The sequence below is a fragment of the Haliotis rufescens genome, unplaced genomic scaffold (assembly GCF_023055435.1).
Source record: "Haliotis rufescens isolate VD_foot unplaced genomic scaffold, xgHalRufe1.0.p SCAF_33, whole genome shotgun sequence".
In the NCBI taxonomy this organism is placed as follows: domain Eukaryota; kingdom Metazoa; phylum Mollusca; class Gastropoda; order Lepetellida; family Haliotidae; genus Haliotis; species Haliotis rufescens.
The window spans coordinates 487,926-507,696 of NW_025964035.1; the positions used below are offsets into that span (position 1 = coordinate 487,926).

At 42.3% G+C, this 19,771-nt stretch overlaps 1 protein-coding gene across 1 annotated transcript; it reads right to left on the reverse strand.

The window, feature by feature from the left end:
* Positions 1 to 812: 812 nt before the first annotated feature.
* Positions 813 to 16,585, reverse strand: LOC124151597 (sodium-dependent glucose transporter 1-like). Its single transcript, XM_046524129.2, has 4 exons — positions 16,544 to 16,585; positions 9,599 to 9,680; positions 2,329 to 2,614; positions 813 to 1,847 (listed from the first exon to the last, which is right to left on the reverse strand). Exons 2-4 carry the CDS (start codon positions 9,662 to 9,664, stop codon positions 868 to 870), a joined length of 1,332 nt encoding a protein of 443 aa, XP_046380085.2. The 5' UTR covers positions 9,665 to 9,680; positions 16,544 to 16,585; the 3' UTR covers positions 813 to 867.
* Positions 16,586 to 19,771: the final 3,186 nt, after the last annotated feature.

The following is a 19,771-nucleotide window of genomic DNA, read 5'->3' on the forward strand; positions in this document are numbered from 1 at the left end:
CCAATCATGCATGGCATACCTATAAAGTGAATTACAATTCAGTGCGTCGGTAATACTTCAGTCATTAAGCAACAGACCAGAACATACATTGTATTACACATTCAATAACTTAATGAACAATACACCGATATCAATATCACAGTCACTATAAAACAAACACAAATGCTGGTCAAAATTATATATACACTTGAAAATTTGGTTTGACCAACACATTACAAACGTTATGAAAAGAAGTCAGGGTGAACAGAGTCGTCCAAATACTGCAAGAGTAAGGTCCCAGATAGAACTATGATATCCGTATCAAGTACATCACCATCGATTAACCATTTCTGGTTTGTTTCATTTTTTCCCCCATCATGTATGGTTGTATACTCAAATAAATCAGAAACAGGTGGACGAAAAGAAATATCTGACTGTGCCGTGGCCAAGTGATTATGAGTCATTATGAAATAGTGATAATATTCTGTCTTTTCGCGAACAGGTGAGCCTATTCTGTCCCACCGGTGGCACCCGTCACAAAAAAATTAAAACGACAAAACCCTTTCAATTTTCATAAGACATCTTGTCGATTGTACAGGTCCGACCATGTCATGATCATGCGTCCCGGAATTCAATAGTGATGACACCAGGTGTTCGCGAAAGGTGAGCGTATCCTGCCGTACCGGTGGCACCCAAAACACACAAAAGTAAGTCACCTGTCCACCTGAAAAAAAGACCCACGGGAACAGCTTGTACATGTCAAAACATGGACCTGCATCGGACATCATTTTTGTCGCTGTTGCATGAAATTTTGAAATGTCATCCACATGTCTTCAATCGAACACAATCAGGGGAAAGTCACTGACAGGCACACGAAACACACTTTTACTAATCAGAGTTAGAGCTTGAGTCATTTACGTTTGTTTGAAGCAGCTGTATTCGTTCATCTACCCTTTTGTCGAGTACGTATTTGCCTATGAAGTAGAAACAGCAAAATATAGAAAACTGATAGGTTACAATGCCCAGTACAACGTAAAGAAACGCATCTGATCCGTACGTTCCTATGAGCACACCCCCTACGTAGGGGCCGACCATAGCTCCTGTGTATTCCCCCACACTTCCAAGAGCTATTACAAATCCTGTTAACTGAATATGCTCCCTGGCCCAAGAGAAACTCAGTGCTGAGAAAGGAGCACAGAAGAATCCGAAAAAGGCTGTAACAGATGCAAGCCACGTTTCACTTTCTCGTCCGAAGACAATAAGCATTACAGATGCTGAAAACAAACCAATATAGCAAACTATTATGATCCAAATCTGACGAATGAAGATTGAGATTACTGTCATGACGATTCGCCCAGTCACAAAGGCTCCCCAGAATAGCGCTGTTATTAACGCCATGTAGCTGGTGCTGATGTTCATCGCGCTGTTCACTCCGTAAGTCGAAAGAAGGTTGCCATAAGTTACGAATATTCCTCCTGCAGGCATACACAGAAGGTAAAAAAACACAAGGAAAAGGGTGTATCCTCGTCGGTTGTTGTAACTGTCGCCAGTGGAACGAGATTCAAAGATCGTGGAGTAGGAAGGAGATCTCTGCCTGAAAAACGTGTACAGGACGAACATGATGATAGATAAAGGGACGCCAGAGGAAGCGAGGATTACGTACACATACTGAACACGATGGGTCTCATTCGGACACAACGACCCGTCTTCTGTGATGGGGATGGTCGTATTGGGTGGTGATTCCTGTTCGTGTAGGAAGGGGGCAGCCACTAAGGACGCTATGATAGGACCCAGGGCGAACCCAGCGATGACCAGATGAACAGCAAACGGCTGGTGTGGCCATAAATCATCTGCTCGGAATATACGACCTGCAAGCGAATACATGGAAGATTTTAATTGTTTTATAATAAGTTTGTTCGGTTGCGTGTATCAAAATATCAAAATGTTATACCAATAAATACAATGGCATCTCTATTGAAATGTAATCCCATCTCTACACATTGTATCGAGACCAGACCAGACAGAACAAATGTTATATATGGGATAACACTTCGTTTTGTTGGGTTGATTCCCATCCGGGATTCGAACCTAAACTGTTCGAAGGAAGTGTTATCCCAAATATAACATTTGTTACATTTGAACACTTTCTAAGTGGCATCGTGTGGTCATGGCTTTCGGCCACAGGAGCCTTGCCAATTTACTTTTGTCAGAGTGGTACACAGAGTAGGTGATCTAGACTACCAGTTATCGGTCTTCGTAAATGGCATTGTGTGTTCTACGAGATGACTTCAAAGATCGAGTGGTCATGCTTTGAATTTTCAATCAGGTAATGTAAATCAAAGTACTTACTGTTAAATAGCACCCCTATGCATAGAGCGGTAATGGCGGACATGACTATTGCTGAGTACACACTGTCCAGGAATGGGAAGACACACTGTGACGCAAGGGCTATTGTTGTTGCCGCTGCCATCACAAGGTGGAGCTCCAGCTTGGACAACAGGAAGCAGCCCAACACTGAGCCGAGGGCATTCATCATACCAAACACGAAGAAGATGATAGAGATCGTCTTTAAATCGGTACCGAAGAGGCATTGCAGTGCTGGCAATGTTGGTCCGAGCACTCCTGTAAAACTGCCCTGGAAATATAACATAAGTAGGGTTTTACTTGACTTACAAAAGTGGAGGTCCAGGTACCCTCAATAATGTATTTGGAGGGCCCTTATAGGCATGGAGTGAGTGAGTGAGTGAGTTGGGTTTAACGCTGCTTTTAACAATATTCCACTTATATCGCGGCGTGTCAGCTTAATTTGGGAGGAAAGCCCGAAGTGATGCAGGTCTCAGACGTTTACCACTTCGGTGAAACCCACGAGCACGGGTAAGGTGCTGACAAACCTAGAAACATGATCGGGGCGACCGGGATTCGAACCCACAATCATAGGTTTCTGTCGTGCCCAAGGGACGCAACTCTGCACAGCGAATCGCGGCGCCTTAGACGACTGGGACACCCGTGCAGGCATTTCTTCATCTGTGCCTAACCGGACACACAATTGTGCGACGCGCAAAACTCTGCATAGGGAATATCTTCTGAAAGATTACAGGGGTAGAATAGGACTTCAGCAACCCATGCTTGCCGTAAAAGGCGACTATGCTTGTCGTAAAAGGCGGCTAACGGGATCGGGTGGTCAGGCTCGCTGACTTGGTTGATGCATGTCATCTATCCCAATTGCGTGGATCGATGTTCTTGATGTAAATCACTGGATTGTCTGGTCAAGACTCGATTATTTAGAGACATTCGTCATATAGCTGGAATACTGCTGAGTGCGGCGTTAAACAACAAACACACAAATCAACCATCTGAAAGCAGAGTCCATTGTGCGATTCCAGCTATATCATAAGCACATGTTAATGAACTCTATCAAATTCCTACAAGTGACACATATGGTATTGTCAAATAGTAATGATACCAGTTAACGCGAAAAGGGAAACGTATCCTGCCCCATCGGTGGCACCCGTCACAAACACATGCAACACCAAGTCAAATGTCCAACTGTGAAAAACAAGGCAATTGCATGAGAAATGATGTTGGCCACTATGCGTCAAATTTGGAAACGTCATCCCCAAGTTTACCATAAAACGTTTCAAAAGCTTTACAGATACATTGACTCTTACTCATATTTTTTTCAAGGTTACTATATTCAAGGCCCCATTAAAGCTTAAAATTGTTCATGGTAGACATGCCAAAGATGGCATTTAAAAAGTAGCATCAGGGACAAAAGGTATGTCCGATGCAATTCCCTATTTTGACTTGAACCATATGTTCGCGTGACTTTTTCAGGTAAACAATTGACTTGATTTTACAGGTGTTTGTCAAGGGTGCTACCGGAAGGGCAGGATGCGATCACCTTATCACGAACACCTTGTATCATCGCTATTCATGGACGCATGATATGGTTGGAATTGTGCAATCGACTCGGTTTTTAGCAGAGATTTCTTGAGAATGTGGACAAGTTTTTGTCGCCTTTATGTTGTTTGTTTGTTTGTTGTTTAACTCCGCACAAGGCAATATTCCAGCTATATGACGTCTGTGTGTAAATAGACCGCCTCCGTGGTTTAGAGGTAGAGCGTCCGCACGGAGAGTGGAAGGTCCGGGGTTCGATCCCCGGCCGCGTCATACCAAAAGACGTTAAAAGATGGTACTTGTTGTTACCCTGTCTGGCGCTCGCCATTGAGGGGCTAAAACAAGGACTGGTCGGCTCGGAGTCAGTATACTGTGTCTGAGTGGGGTATCCATGTTAAACTGCGGCATGGTATCTCAGTGAGCTAGCACTATAAATCGGCATCAGTCCGGACTAGTACAAGCAGCCACACACACACACACACACACACGTGCATGCACGTCGCTATATAAGTGCAATAATCTTGGACGCGACGTTAAACCCCATTTCACCTCACCTGTCTGTAAATAATTGAGTCTCGACCAGACAATCCAATGCTTGATATCATGAGCAGCGATCCACGCATTGGGATCGATGACCTGCATCAACCAAATCAGTGAGCATGACCACCCGATCCCGTTAGTCGCCTCTTGCGACAAGCATAGTCGCCTTTTACAGCAAGCATGGGTTCCTGAAGACCTATTCTAACCCGGATCTTCACGGGTCTCTACATGTTGAAGTAACACATCATTATATCTGTACATGTACTTACATTGATCTACTAACAGTATATTTCAATCGGTGGCATCTTCTGTATTACGGTCTACTACAAGAAGCCTCATTTTGATTTTTCAGTCGGAACGTCCCGTGCATGTGGATCAATAAACCATGAGATCAATCTTGTGGCGTCTATATTTCTCAATTGCTTAGTTATTTTTGAGCATGTATATTTCTAATGAATCTGGGATTTTTGATGAATATTAGAACGGGTTTTGTCGCTTTCATTTCAAATTTCATGAAAGGTTGTGCTTATAACTAAACTCTTCAAGGTTTCACATGCCCGAATATGATATAACGCTTCTAAACAGAATACGCGATGCCATCCGATTCTATACCAGTTACATGGATTTACGTCTCCTCAGCCACTAGTTGATGCCTTCTGGCGAGTACGACCGGCATAAAAGGACATGATTATCTTGTTCGCAGACATCACTTTTTCAGTGGCCCATTCATATGATTTTTACCACTAATTTGATTTTTACGCCTAATGATTGATTGGTTTCTATGTTTTACGCCGCACTGTTTTATGTTTTTCGCCTTGACCAGACAATCCAGTGATTGACATCATGATCATCGATCCACACAATTGGGATCGATGACATTCTTCAACCAAGTCAGCGAGTCTGACCACCCGATCTCGTTAGTCGCCTCTTACGACAAACATAGTCATCTTTTACGGCGAGCATGGATTGCTGAAGACCTATTCCTTCCCGGATCAAAATTATTTTTGTTCAAATATATATACATACACTCCAAAAAAAAGAAACGCGCAGGTAGTATGTAGTTCATTGAGCCTGACTACACAAAAAATCCGGGGAGAATAGGTCTTCAGTAACCCATACTTGTCGTAAAAGGCGACTAACGGGATCGGGTGGTCAGGCTCCTTGACTTGGTTGAAGCATGTCGTCGTTTTCCAATTGTGTGGATAGACGCTCGTGATGTCAAACACTGGATTGTCTGATTATTTACAGAACTGGACCAGACAATACAGTGAGTAGCGATCTACCAAACAGCGAGCCTAACAACTTGATAAAGTTAGTAGAATTTAACGACCAGCACAGATAGCTTCGGACTTATTCTCACGCTGAATTCCCACGGGTGCCGCTGGTATTAAGTATTTGAGGTCCAAAAGTTTGGCTTGGAACCGATAGAAAAACTGAAAACACGTCTTGTTTATCGACAGTAAATTGATAAAAAATGACAACACTCTGGAATGCTAGCACGACTGTGCTAAAATCGATGCTTCACATGCTGTCGTGACAATTGAACCGGCAAGGTTGGCAGAGTGTGGAAAAATAATCATCTGATTATAATAATATTTCTCCGGCGCAGTATTTAATCGATACGATATTCATCATGGATTCATTTTTTTCTATTTCAAATTAAGGACGTGATACTCGTCAATGACATAATTCCTACACCGTGTAAGGTCTGTAAGGTTTCCGGGATTCGAATTCATTTCAACAACGTTTTCACCCACTCAGATTTAAGCATATACAGTAAACTACGGTTATAACGAACTCAAAGGGACTACTAATTTTAGTTCGTTATAACCGTAGTTCGTTATAAGCATATATACAGCATAACTACAGCAAATAATCGGGACCAAAAAGTAGGTTTGTTATATCCGTCAGTTCGTTATAAGCGTGTTCGTTATAAACGTAGTTTACTGTAAGTGTTTTTAATGTTGTATATGTTGCATACAGATGTTGCTTTTGGTGGGTTATCTTAAATATCACAGTGTCTCATCTCTCAAGACCACGTAGCCTACCCTCACTAGGTTATCGATAGAAGAGGTTCTGTCAGATACTGTTCACACAGATGAGCTTCCCGTCCCTACTAAGACGGCCACGCCCTGCGCGCGTTAGGACACGGTTTGTTTCATGCCGCACTCAACAATATTCAAGCTATATTAGACCCATGAAGATTCCGGGGTAGAATAGGTCTTCAAAACCCATGCTTGCCATAAAGGCGACTATGCTTGTCGTAAAAGGCGACTAACGGGTGGTCAGGCTCGCTGACTTGGTTGATACTTGTCATCGATCCCAATTGCGTGGATCGATGCTCATGATATTAATCACTGGGTTGTCTGGTACAGACTCGGTTATTTACAGACCGCCGTCATATAGCTGGAATATTGCTGAGTGCGGCGTTAAACAACAAACAAACAAACCAACCAAGCTATATGAAGGCGGGCAGTAGTTTATCGAGTCTGGTCCAGACAATCGTATGATTGTTATTATGAGCAGCGAACAATCAACCACGCCACGGAGCCTGATCCCATCGCCTTTATAGTTGCTTCTTACGACAACCATGTGTTGATGGGAACATACTCTAACCCAGACGCTGCATCCTTGTTGGTGATGCCACTTTAATTTGTGCCTATTTATTGTAAAAGGCGACCCGTGAAGATCCGAGGTAGAATAGGTCTTCAGCAAACCATGCTTGCTGTAAGAAGCGACTATGTTTGTCTGTAGAGGCGACTAACGAGATCGGGTGGTCAAGCTCGCTGACTTGGTTGATGCATGTCATCGTATCCGACTTGCGTGGATCGATGCTCATGATATCAGTCACTGGATTGTCCGGTCCAGATTCGATTATTTGCAGACCGCCGTCATTTAGATTTAACATTTCTGAATGCGGCGTCAAACAACAACAAAAACAAATAAGTATAACCCAGACTCTCACATTGAGTAGTTGAACCGCCGTCAGCGATCTACGACACCAACTACAGTGCTCCAGTGAGACGTCACGGACGACAAGCACAGATTTCCACGGACCTGTTCCAAACCATTCTCCTGCCTCTACCACAGGCCAGCGCAATGTGACGATTCGTCACATCTTACACGGTCCATTCAAGATATTGCATATGCTTTTGATCTGTTTCATTTTTGACGAGTCTACAAATTTAGATAACACGTCAAAGAACGGTTAACTCTGATTGAGAAAATATCCTTAAACGTGAAAAACTTTCCGTTTCCGTATTTATCCATTGTTTACATTGGTTGTACGGCTCAACGTGCCGCTTAAAAGCCCTACGGAGCGCAAGCGATACGGTGACGTTAATGTATAAATATGCAGTAGTAGTAGCATATGTATATAATTATGCAAAACAATATGTAAAGCGCACCGAAAGGCTAGCTTTGGGGCAATCAGTTCTGATTTCAAAATAAGCACGTTTTTTTTTAAGAAAAGAGAGAAAGGTCCAGTCACGTGATGCAAGTCATCAAGTCGCTGGAGCGTGGTTTTGTTTGTTTGTTGTTTAACGCCGCAATGAGCAATATTCCAGCTATATGACAGCGGTCTGGAAATAATCGAGTCTGGACCAGACAATCCAGTGGATGACATCACGAGCATCGATCTATGCCATTAGAATATAATAACATGCATCAACCAAGTCAGCGAGCCTGACCACCCGATCCCGTTAGCCGCCTCTAACGGCATGCATGGGATGCTGAAGATCTATTCTACCCTAGATCCTCGAGGGTCCGGAGCGTTGTTCTAACCTAAAGGTGACTATGCTTGTCGTAAAAGGCGACTAACGGGATCGGGTGGTCAGGCTCGCTGACTTGGTTGATGCATGTCATCGATCCCAAATGCGTGGATTGATGCTAATGATATCAATCACTGCATTGTCTGGTCCAGACTCGTTTATTTACAGACCGCCGTTATATAGCTGGAATATTGAAGAGTGCGGCGTAGAACAACAAACCAACCAACCAACCGACTTGCGTGGATCGATGCTCATGATATCAGTCACTGGATTGTCCGGTCCAGATTCGATTATTTGCAGACCGCCGTCATTTAGATTTAACATTTCTGAGTGCGGCGTCAAACAACAAACAAACAAACAAGTATAACCCAGACTCTCACATGGAGTAGTTGAACCGCCGTCAACGATCTACGACACCCACTACAGAGCTCCATTGAGCACAGATTTCCACGGACCTGTTCCAAACCATTCTCCTGCCTCTACCACAGGCCAGCGCAATGTGACGATTCGTCACATCTTACACGGTCCATTCAAAATATTGCATATGCTTTTGATCTGTTTCATTTTTGACGAGTCTACAAACTCAGATAACACGTCAAAGAATGGTTAACTCTCATTGAGAAAATATCCTAAAACGTGAAAAACTTTCTATTTGCGTATTTATCAATTGTTTACATTGGTTGTACGGCTCAACGTGCTGTCATAAAAGCTCTACGGAGCGCAAGCGATATATGGTGACGTTAATGTATAAATATGCAGTAGTAGTAGCATATGTATATTATTATGCGAAACAATATGTAAAGCGCACCGAAAGGCTAGCTTTGGGGCAATCTTTTCTGATTTCAAAATAAGCACGGGTTTTTTTTAGAAAAGAGAGAAAGTTTCAGTCACGTGATGCAAGTCATCAAGTCGCTGGAGCGTGGTTTTGTTTGTTTGTTGTTTAACGCCGCAATGAGCAATATTCCAGCTATATGACAGCGGTCTGGAAATAATCGAATCTGGACCAGACGATCTAGTGATTGACAACACGAGCATCGATCTATGCAATTAGAATACAATGACATGCATCAACTAAGTCAGCGAGACTTCCCACCCGATCCCGTTAGCCGCCTCTAACGGCAAGCATGGGATGCTGAAGATCTATTCTACCCTAGATCCTCACGGGTCCGGAGCGTTGTTCTAACCTAAAGGTGACTATGCTTGTCGTAAAAGGCGACTAACGGGATCGGGTGGTCAGGCTCGCTGACTTGGTTGATGCATGTCATCGATCCCAAATGCGTGGATGGATGCTCATGAGATCAATCACTGCATTGTCTGGTCCAGACTCGTTTATTTACAGACCGCCGTCATATAGCTGGAATATTGCTGAGTGCGGCGTTAAACAACAAACCAACCAACCAACCAGTACCTACCTCCAGTGATGCTGTGTACACTAGTAGCCCTGTCAGCCCCAACTTTCTCCAGGTCGTCATCTCCATGCTGATGTCAATGTGTCTGAAACACAGTATGTTAAATGGTTCAGTTAGCGCTTCAGATTTATCTCAATGTATCGATGTTAACTGTCCCTGCTAGTTACCGTTGAGGTGAGCTGAAATGGGGTTCAACGTCGCGTCCAAGATTATTCCTGTGAAGATCCGGGGTAGAATAGGTCTTCACCAACCCATGCTTGGCGTAAAAGGCGACTATGCTTGTTGTAAGAGGCGACTGACGGGATCGGGTGGTCAGGCTCGCTGACTTGGTTGATGCATGTCATCGTATCCCAGTTGCGTGGATCGATGCTCATGTTGTCAATCACTGGATTGTCCGGTCCAGACTCGGTTACTTACAGACCGCCGTCATAAAGGTGGAATATTGCTGAGTGTGGCGTTAAACAACAAACAAACAAATGAAACATGTCATCGTATCCCAATTGCGTGGATCGATGCTGATGAAATCAATCACTGGATTGTGTGGTCCAGACTCGATCATATACAGACCGCCATCATATAGCTGGAATATTGCAACACAAACAAAACCGACTTATGATAGTTGAAGCCACTTGCGTCAAAATAATTTAAGAGATTATTCGTGTATTCACTAATATGCATAGGTTTCCATTCATGGCGATATTCATGGGACGATAACCACAGCTAGCACTACTGAATTCAAAACATACACACTACAATGATTGTTCCAATTCCTATTAAACAGAAATGTTAAATAGGTTCAATATTCAAAGCAAACTCACGCATAATGGTGATTGCTTTTCTCTAGGTTACAGTGAATATCATCAAAAATAACAATGCACACATTGCGAGATTAATTCTGCTGACTTATACATGTATGAGTCGATGTATTCTGATCCCTGAGTCACCGCTGTACATCGCGCATGCAGCTGTCGCTGAACGCAATGATGTGAAAGGTGGTGATTTCTTACGTCAACATCAGTGTACATATATTGATTATTTTATATTTTTCTTGTATCCCGTTAATTACATTTTCATCCATGATGCATATCTTATGAACACATGACCCGTGGTTGGTTTAGTTGGTTGGTTGGTTTGTTGTTTAACGCCGCTCTCAGCAATATTCCAGCTATATGACGGCGGTCTGTAAATAATCGAGTCTGGACCAGACAATCCAGTGATTGACGTCATGAGCATCGATCCACGCAATTGAAATCGATGACATGCATCAACCAAGTCAGCGAGCCTGACCACCCGATCCCGTCAGTCGCCTTTTACGGCAAGCATGGGTTGCTGAAGACCTATTCTACCCCGGAATCTTCACGTGATGATCTGGGATAGAATAGGTCTTCAGCAACCCATACTTGCCCTAAAAGGCGACTATGCTCGTAAGATCGGGTGGTCAGCCTCGCTAACTTGGTTGATGCACGCATCGTATCTCAATTGCGTGGATCGATGCTTATGATGTCAATCACTGGATTGTCTGGTCCAGACTCGATTATTTACAGACCGCCGTCATATAGCTGGAATATTGCTGAGTGTGGCGTTAAACAACAAACAAACAAACACTTCAATGAAATTTCATGGCAATGCTCTGGGTACCATGACGTCACAAGCAAAAGACATCACTATATTTTGGTTAGCTGTACTTTTTTCACTCAAGACACTGTATAGTGCTGTTGACAAACTACGATAGCAAATATGATAAACCTTTTAGTGCTCTCGTATGTTTTTATACTCGGCAGGCCTCGGAGTTTTAAACGTGTATCAACTCGTGTTGATATATTTACATCTAAATAACCTTGGGTGAGATTCTCTATGTCTAATGTTCTATCCCACAAATTGACAAATATTTTGTCAATCAGAACCCATAGGTATCTGTGAATATTTCTGAGTATGGATACTCTATGTTTTAAAAACAAATTGAGTACATTCAAAATAAAATGTCATCAAAATAATATCAAAGTAATTCGGCAATATAAGTGAAATTACACAAGCGAGTGTGGGGAACCAACGCCCACTTTGATTTTTAGATAGGGCAGACATTTCGCTATGACTTTTTTCTATGTAGTCCGATTTCATTATTTCGTGTAATTTACGTTGGTACCCAAATGTACATTCTTTTGAAATATCGATATTTGTGACAGAAGTTTGGTAACGCGTGACCAAAACGCAATACGAGAATGTAATATCGCGATCCATAGTACATTCACGTCAGGACAGGTGATTTTAGCTTGTTCGAAGCATAGGAATAGTGTCTTTGCGTGCGTGCGTGCGTGCGTGCGTGCGTGCGTGCGTGTAGCTCTCTGTTGTCTTTTTCTGTCATAAGGGAAATCGAGTTTTGTCATTTATAGAATAGACTTTAGCAACCCATGCTTGGTGTAAAAGTCGACTATGCTGGTCGTAAGAGGCGACTAACGGGATCGGGTGGTCAGGTTCGCTGACTTGGTTGATGGATGTCATCGTATCCCAATCGAGGCTCAGAATGTCAATCACTGATTGCCTGGTCCAGACTCGATTATTTACAGACCGCCGTCATATAGCTGGAATATTGCTGAGTGCGGCGTTAAACAACAAACAAACAAACAAAACAAAACTAAAATGAATAGTTAACACAATTGGACCGGACAATTCAGTGATTGATATTGTGAGCAGCCATCTACCAAACACCGAGCCTAACAACTTTATTCAGTTAGTTGAATCTAACGAACAGCACAGACTGCTTCTGACTTATTCTCACACGGAAACCCCACGGGTCGTCGCTGTTATTGAGTATTTGAGGCCCCATTGCGACTGGGTTGTGGTGTTAAACAACAAGCAAGCAAGCAATGTATTCTTAGAAATGTGTTTTTCCCATGGAGTTGTCCATGTGATGTATCACTATGTCGTTCAGTGAGTGAGTTTAGTTTTACGCCGCTTTTAGCATTATTCCAGCAATATCACGGCGGGGGACACCACAAATGGGCTTCACACTTTGTACCCATGTCGGGAATCGAACCCGGGTCTTCGGCGAGACGAGCGAATGCTTTAACCACCAGGCTACCCGACCGCCCCTATGTCGTTCAGATATAGGGTAGTATTGTATAAATAGCTTAGGTAAAGCTGTCAAAAAACATAAATCGTGTCACAGGATTTTCAAGCCTGTCCGATTACAGTGGAACAATATGCTGTTTCACACACATAATACACTTTCGCAAAACACTTATTACCGTATCCCTTTCAAACCAGTTTCCGTATATTTTTTTACCCAGATGGGGAATTTATCATTTACATCGCTGGGTAATATTTTAGTAGATGAAGTAGACCCAGTGCCGTGCGTCCGCAATTCTCAACCAACGGACGCTTTTGAGAACGTATAATCAGTGGTCAATCTGGGAGATACACGTACAAATAGGCATTTTGAAATCTTCTGACGAAACATGTTTGCTTTCGTGAAATACGCCTTCTATCCTAAAGAAACAGAAACCTATTTTCTACTGCCATGTACTGTAACTATTCCATGGTATTTGGTAATTGACAGCCCGTTCGGTTCTCCTGTTTCTTTAAGTCATACAAACGTGTGGTATGAGCGTTGTCCGAACCAAGCTGGATGTTGATTGGGAGCAACTACGATTTTCCGTATCAGGCCTATTTCCACCCCCCTAGGGGGTAATTTGCCGCCACGCAATTTGCAGGGTGGGGTGAGGGAGGCCCCATTTTCTCCGTAGATAGTACATATTGTGTTTCATCCGAGCACAAAGAATAGGAATTTGGTAAGAGTTTAGCCCCTTTAATTAAAACCCGTGAAGATCCGGGGTAGAATAGGTCTTCAGCAACCCATACTTGCCGTAAAAGGTGACTATGCTTGTCGTAAAAGGCGACTAACGGGATCGGGTGGTCAGGCTCGTTGACTTGGTTGATGCATGTCATTGGTCCCAATTGCGTCGATCGATGCGCATGATGTCAATCACTGGATTGTCTGGTCCAGACTCGATTATTTACAGACCGCCGTCATATAGCTGGAATATTGCTGAGTGCGGCGTTAAACAACAAACCAACCAACCAACCCCTTTAATTAAGTGATAGAGACCAAATTCAACAGGTGTCGCTTGTATGTAAACGTTTATCAAAATTAGGTCAAATTCAATTTTAATTTTAATTCGACACTAATGCATAGATAGTAAAAGATCAGCATATTTGAAAATATATGAGTGGTGTTACATAACCAGCCTCCGGACGTATGTATGTTTACAATCAAGGGATGAGGATGCTGCGACATTGTTGATGAACGGAGTACGTCTGTGTTGCAACGCCTTCCAAAGCGTCATCCCAGATGTTACACTCACAGGATGTCAGGATATTCCAGGAGCTCTTCTGGAATTTCACATGTCTGCATACCAGCGGACGATGTTGCCTGGCAACAGAGCCTGGATTCTCTGATGAGTATGCTTCAGAGGACAAGCGTTTCCGTGACGCAGACAAACAGATGACACGCAACTCTTGGTGCAAAAAGTGATTGTGTCATGCATATGTATGATTCCTATGGCGTTTGTTTTATAACAATGAAGTACAAATTCAAAATATTTATACACCCCGTTAGCAGAGAAAGTGCTTCTTGTATTTTCTTGTCAAATGCCATGGCTGCCTCATTCAGTGACCTAAACAAAGGTTCCAGTCTTCTTGCCCTGCGTCCGGTCTTTTGGGTCGGATGGGAACGAGGGTTGGGTGGGGTGGTGTGTGTGTGTGTTTGGGGTGGGGGGAGGGGTATCAATCAGTCCATGCTACAAACATGCGCATAATGTATTTTCGTTATTATTTGTATTTGAACCTTTAGCCTATATGTGAGTGAGTATGGTTTTACGCCGCTTTTAGCAATATTCAAGCAATATCACGGCGGGGGACACCAGAAATGGGCTTGACACATTGTACCCATGTCGGAAATCGAACCCGGGTCTTCGGCGTGACGAGAAAACGCTTTAACCACCAGGCTACCCGACCGCCCCTAGCCTATATGTACACAAACACATTTAAGGTGTGAGTGGCGCAGATTAGATAGATTAATAATGGTAGCATGGTCGGGCCTCGCAACGATCATGTTATGTCACAATATAACACAGATGGAAGGAATATTTGTTGTGTACTTTTTAACTGATCTTCCTGGTGTCACACTGAGGCAGAATGAAAGTAGTTCCGGTATAATATTTTTTTATAAAAGTGGTAAAGGTCTAAAACCATCATCGCTTCAGTCTTTCCGGCCGAATAAGAACGACAGGCGTACTAAATGTAACTCTGTTCAAAGTCGAGTTGACCAAAGAATGACCCTTGGATGACGGATGTCAATAGGATTAATTGAACGTTTCTGGTCATATACAATTTCACTAAACGTTATGGATAAATGTAGTGGCGGCAGTTATTTCAAACGCATCAATGTATCACGAATCTTGCTTGGAGATCTGCTCCAACATCTATTCATCGTGAAATATCGGAACTTTCAAAGAGGATTACTGCGATGGACAATTCCCAATTTAACGCATCGGTGGCCAAGATTTTGTCCGATCAATTCCTTCTTTTCGCTTGTACCGTATGTTCCCGTGTTCTTTTAAGGTGAATAATTGACTTTCCTCTGCAAGTATTTGTGACAAGTGCCACCGATGTGGCGATACACTCACCGTTTCGCGAACACCTGGCATCATAAACAATTTAATAGTGATTCATAAACACATGCTCATGACATAGTCAGAAACGTACAATGAATTATGGTAATTGTTTTGTGGCTTTTAGTCAAAACATCAGATCGCTGGTTTATATGGCCCTGGGTATGTATGGGCCTCCGTCATATAGTAACTGTCATGGTAGAACCTACTACAGTAAACTACGGTTATAACGAACACGTTTATAACGAACTGACCGATATAACGAACTAACTTTTTAGTCCCGACTATTTGCTGTAGTTATGCTGTATATATGCATATAACGAATTACGGTTATAACGAACTAAAATTAGTAGTCCCTTTGAGTTCGTTATAACCGTAGTTAATGTATATCAATTTAGTGGTTTTGGAAGTAGATCTAACACCTATAAATCTAAAACAGGGACTAATCGACCAAGGTTATTAATGTTATTATATTAAGACTTAGTATGAATTGCAGTGTTGGACAAGTGCACAATTGCACAACTTGACCCGTGAAGATCCGGGGTAGAATAGGTCTTCAGCAACCTATGCTTGCCGTAAAAGGCGACTTTACTAACAGGATCGGGTGGTCAGGCTCGCTGACTTGGTTGATGCATGTCATCGATCCCAATTGCGTCGATCGATGCTCATGGTATTAATCACTGCATTGTCTGGTCAAGACTCGATTATGTACAGACCGCCGTCATATAGCTGGAATATTGCTGAGTGCGGCGTTAAACAACCAACCAACCAACCAACCAAGAGCACAACTGACCGCTATAACGCATAGATGCAGCATGTGAAATAGTCCAGATTGCCTTAGCATATGTAACTCTGAACAAGTGAAGTAGTCAAAAAGGTATCATTCAAAAACTATATATACGTCGTCAAAACAAACTGTTATAAAGTAACTCTGCGACAATACCTAAGGGATGGTTAGTCCATCATGAACACTGAACCCCTGTCTTAGCTGAAGTAGGATCAGTTATAACCAGCCCACCCTGTAAATATAACTGACAGTATGAACGTCCTTACATAGAACGCATTTGCCTGTACACTGCCATCCCACTTGTAGAACCGGACGAAGAGATGCAATGGGATCTCTTCATTCCACATCTAACAGCATTTGCAGAACAGCTACTTAACCACAATCTAGATATACAGTCAGTAACAGAAATATGTTCAAGGTTCATTTTAATAAAATAAGCAAAGTGTTTGAATAATAAGCAAAGTGTTTGAATAATAAGCAAAGAATACTTACGGCTGGCGACCTTCCTAGATGGCAACTGTACGTCTCGGCAAGAGTGCACTCTGTGAATATGCATGGCACTTGTTCTATTAGCATTGGTGACAGATGGTCGTATACGTTGTTGTATGTGCGTGATGTGGACGGTTTGCTGGAATGGTAGTTCAGTCGTGAATCCAGGATAATCGAATGAAACATATATATGTAAATTTATACTGGTTTTGTTTAAACTGATGAGGCTGTTTCTATTGTTAGATGTAGATGTAGTACATGCCACAGGGGCCCCTGGGATCGGTGTGCATATCTTCCTCAAATGATATATTCACATCGTGCGACAACGGTGTCACCATTGTGTATTTAAACAAGGCACGTTTTAGGTTATAACAATACATTTTATTTATAGTACCAGCAACGTGACATTGACATGGATTGGCATTGATTTTATAACAAGTGAGTACTTAAAACAACATTAATTACCCATAATAAACAAGGCACAAAACGTTATAACATTATTTGCTGTTTGTTTCTTTTTTTATAATTTTAATTATTTTTTATAATTTTATTATTTTGTATTCACATATACATATTTATTGAAGGATACCCAAGGATACTGAACACGTATCGCTATATGGCTGAAACAATGCCGACGTTCAATTTTAGCTCGCTCATTTACTGAACAAGTAAGATAAGTGTAGTTACTGTGACTTACACAAATATATTCTAGGATGATGATTTCAAACTTTTAAAACTTTCAGGTGACATATACATAGTTGAAGTATTATCATCATTGCAGTGATGCCCGTGCGGACAAAAGATGCGGCAACTTCCTGAATGGAGTGCTCCGACTTGGTAACATGGTTGATCACGTGAGTGAGTGAGTGAGTTGGGTTTAACGCCGCTTTTAACAGTATTCCAGTTATATCACGGCGTGTCAGCTTAATGTCTAAGACGTTTATCACTTCGGCGAAACCCACGAGCACGGGTATGGTGCTGACAAACCTAGAAACATAATCGGGGCGAACCAGGATTCGAACCCACAATCACAGGTTTCTGGCGTGCCCAAGGGACGCAACTCTGCACAGCGAATCGCGGCACCTCAGACCACTGGGCCACCGGTATCCCCGTTGATTACGTGAACTAGACATCCGTGGATCGTTGCTCGTAATATCAGTCATTGGATTATCTGGTCCAGATTTGATGGTTTCAATAATTGCCGAAAGCGGCGTGTTACAATATGATGATGTTAGTTGGTTAACGCCGTACTCATCAATATCCCAGCTTTATGACGGCGGTCTGCAAATAACCGAGTGTGGACCAGACAATCCAGTGATTGACATGTACATGTATGTATGTATGTATGTATGTATGTATGTATGTATGTATGTTTGTATGTATGTGGTTGACATCATCTTGCCATGTTTCAAGAAGTAAAATTCACTAGTTCACAGAAACTATTTCTCTAATCGATATTTGACGTTGAATGCACCATATTGATTGACAGGAAAGATAGAACGATGTTACCAAGGATACGTTAGATCATGGAGGGGGTAATTTGAACAGCGTCATGACGTCACCCCATTATGGCGTAACTCAAAAAGTGTACTGTTTCGCATGATAAATTACAGTCGGCGCCTCTGATCTTTTAGCTAAGCATCCTAGAAAGTGATATAAGTAATTCTGAATAATACTTTGGAAGACCCCGGCGCATGGAATCAGACCACCCTTGGGTTCGGGGAACATGAACTAAGTAAAGGGAACATCCCATGTCGCCCTCCACAGCGGTGGACAACTCTTGGTTGGTTGGTTGGTTGTTTATTCTACCATGACATTGATGAAGGCTTGATTCTGATTGGTTAAAAAGAGGTTTCCATTTTGCTACGGAAACCCCTTTCAAATATATTTAGCCTTTTCACAAAAAACGTGCGCATGAATACATAGAAAGCCTACACAGCGATTCGTAAAAAAAGGCTGCCGATCGATGACCCCCATATAAACTGTAAAACGAATCTTTATTTCCTCTAATACACGCTGGGTCTCTAATACCAGCCAGGTCTCTAATACACGCCGAGTCAAGGGCTCTCGCGAAATTAATAGACGGCGTAGCGTCAAAAAGAGGAAATACGGTAGTTTGATATCGGATGTTTGGGGCGCTCGATTCAAGATTATAATAAAGAGGTATCTATTTTACAGTGGGACTACATCAAATTTCAAAACACAGTAGGTTTATCTCCTAAACGCAGCACTCAGCAATATTCCAGCTATATGACGGCGGTCTGTAAATAATCGAGTCTGGACCAGATAATCCAGTGACTGACATCATGACATCCCACGCAGTTGGGATACGATGACATGCATCAACTAAGTCAGCGAGCCTGACCACCTGATCCCGTTAGTCGCCTTTTACGTCAACTGTTATCACGCGATAGGAAACTATTTTGGAAAACGGTCAAATCAATTAGTATTTCACATTGTAAATATTGTCAAGCCTAAGGAAATACGTTTTTAAGTTGTTTAATAAACTTGACCTAAATAATAAAAATATAAATGAAAATATTAATGACGAGGCAGTGCTTGTACTAGTCCGGACCGATGCCGATTTATAGTGCTCGCACACTGAGATACCACGCCTCAGTTAACAAGAGTACCCCACTTAGACACAGTATACTGACTCCGAGCCGACCAGTCCTTGTTTTAGCCCTTAATGCCGAGCGCCAGACAGGGTAACAACAAGCACCATCGTTTAACGTCTTTTGGTATGACGAGGCCGGAGATCGAAATCCGGACCTTCCACTCTCCGGGCGGACGCTCTACCATTAGACCACGGAGGCGGTCCTTTGTAGAGAGTTTCACAGCAGCTGCTTTAGTGCCGTGTGACGCACAGCCATCATCCTTGCAACAAATAGTAAATATGCTAAAATCATGACATGGATACCATCCAAATTAATTGAAACTGTGTGCTTAGGAGTATCCGTAACATTTTGTGCGATATATTAATTTTGATGAATATCCTTTTACAAATTACCTACTACGAATTAAACGTTTATTACAGAACACATAATAGGTCATGTGGTTATACAGGTGAGTCAATAAGAGTTCTGTCATAAGCATGTGTTGAATAATAACTATCTAATAATGCTGAAGTAATTCAATATAGGGGTTTGAAATTTTAAACATAGAAATGCGATGTTGTATTTTTTTTTAATTTCCTTTGTAATTTCATTCGGATTGATTACCATATTGGTT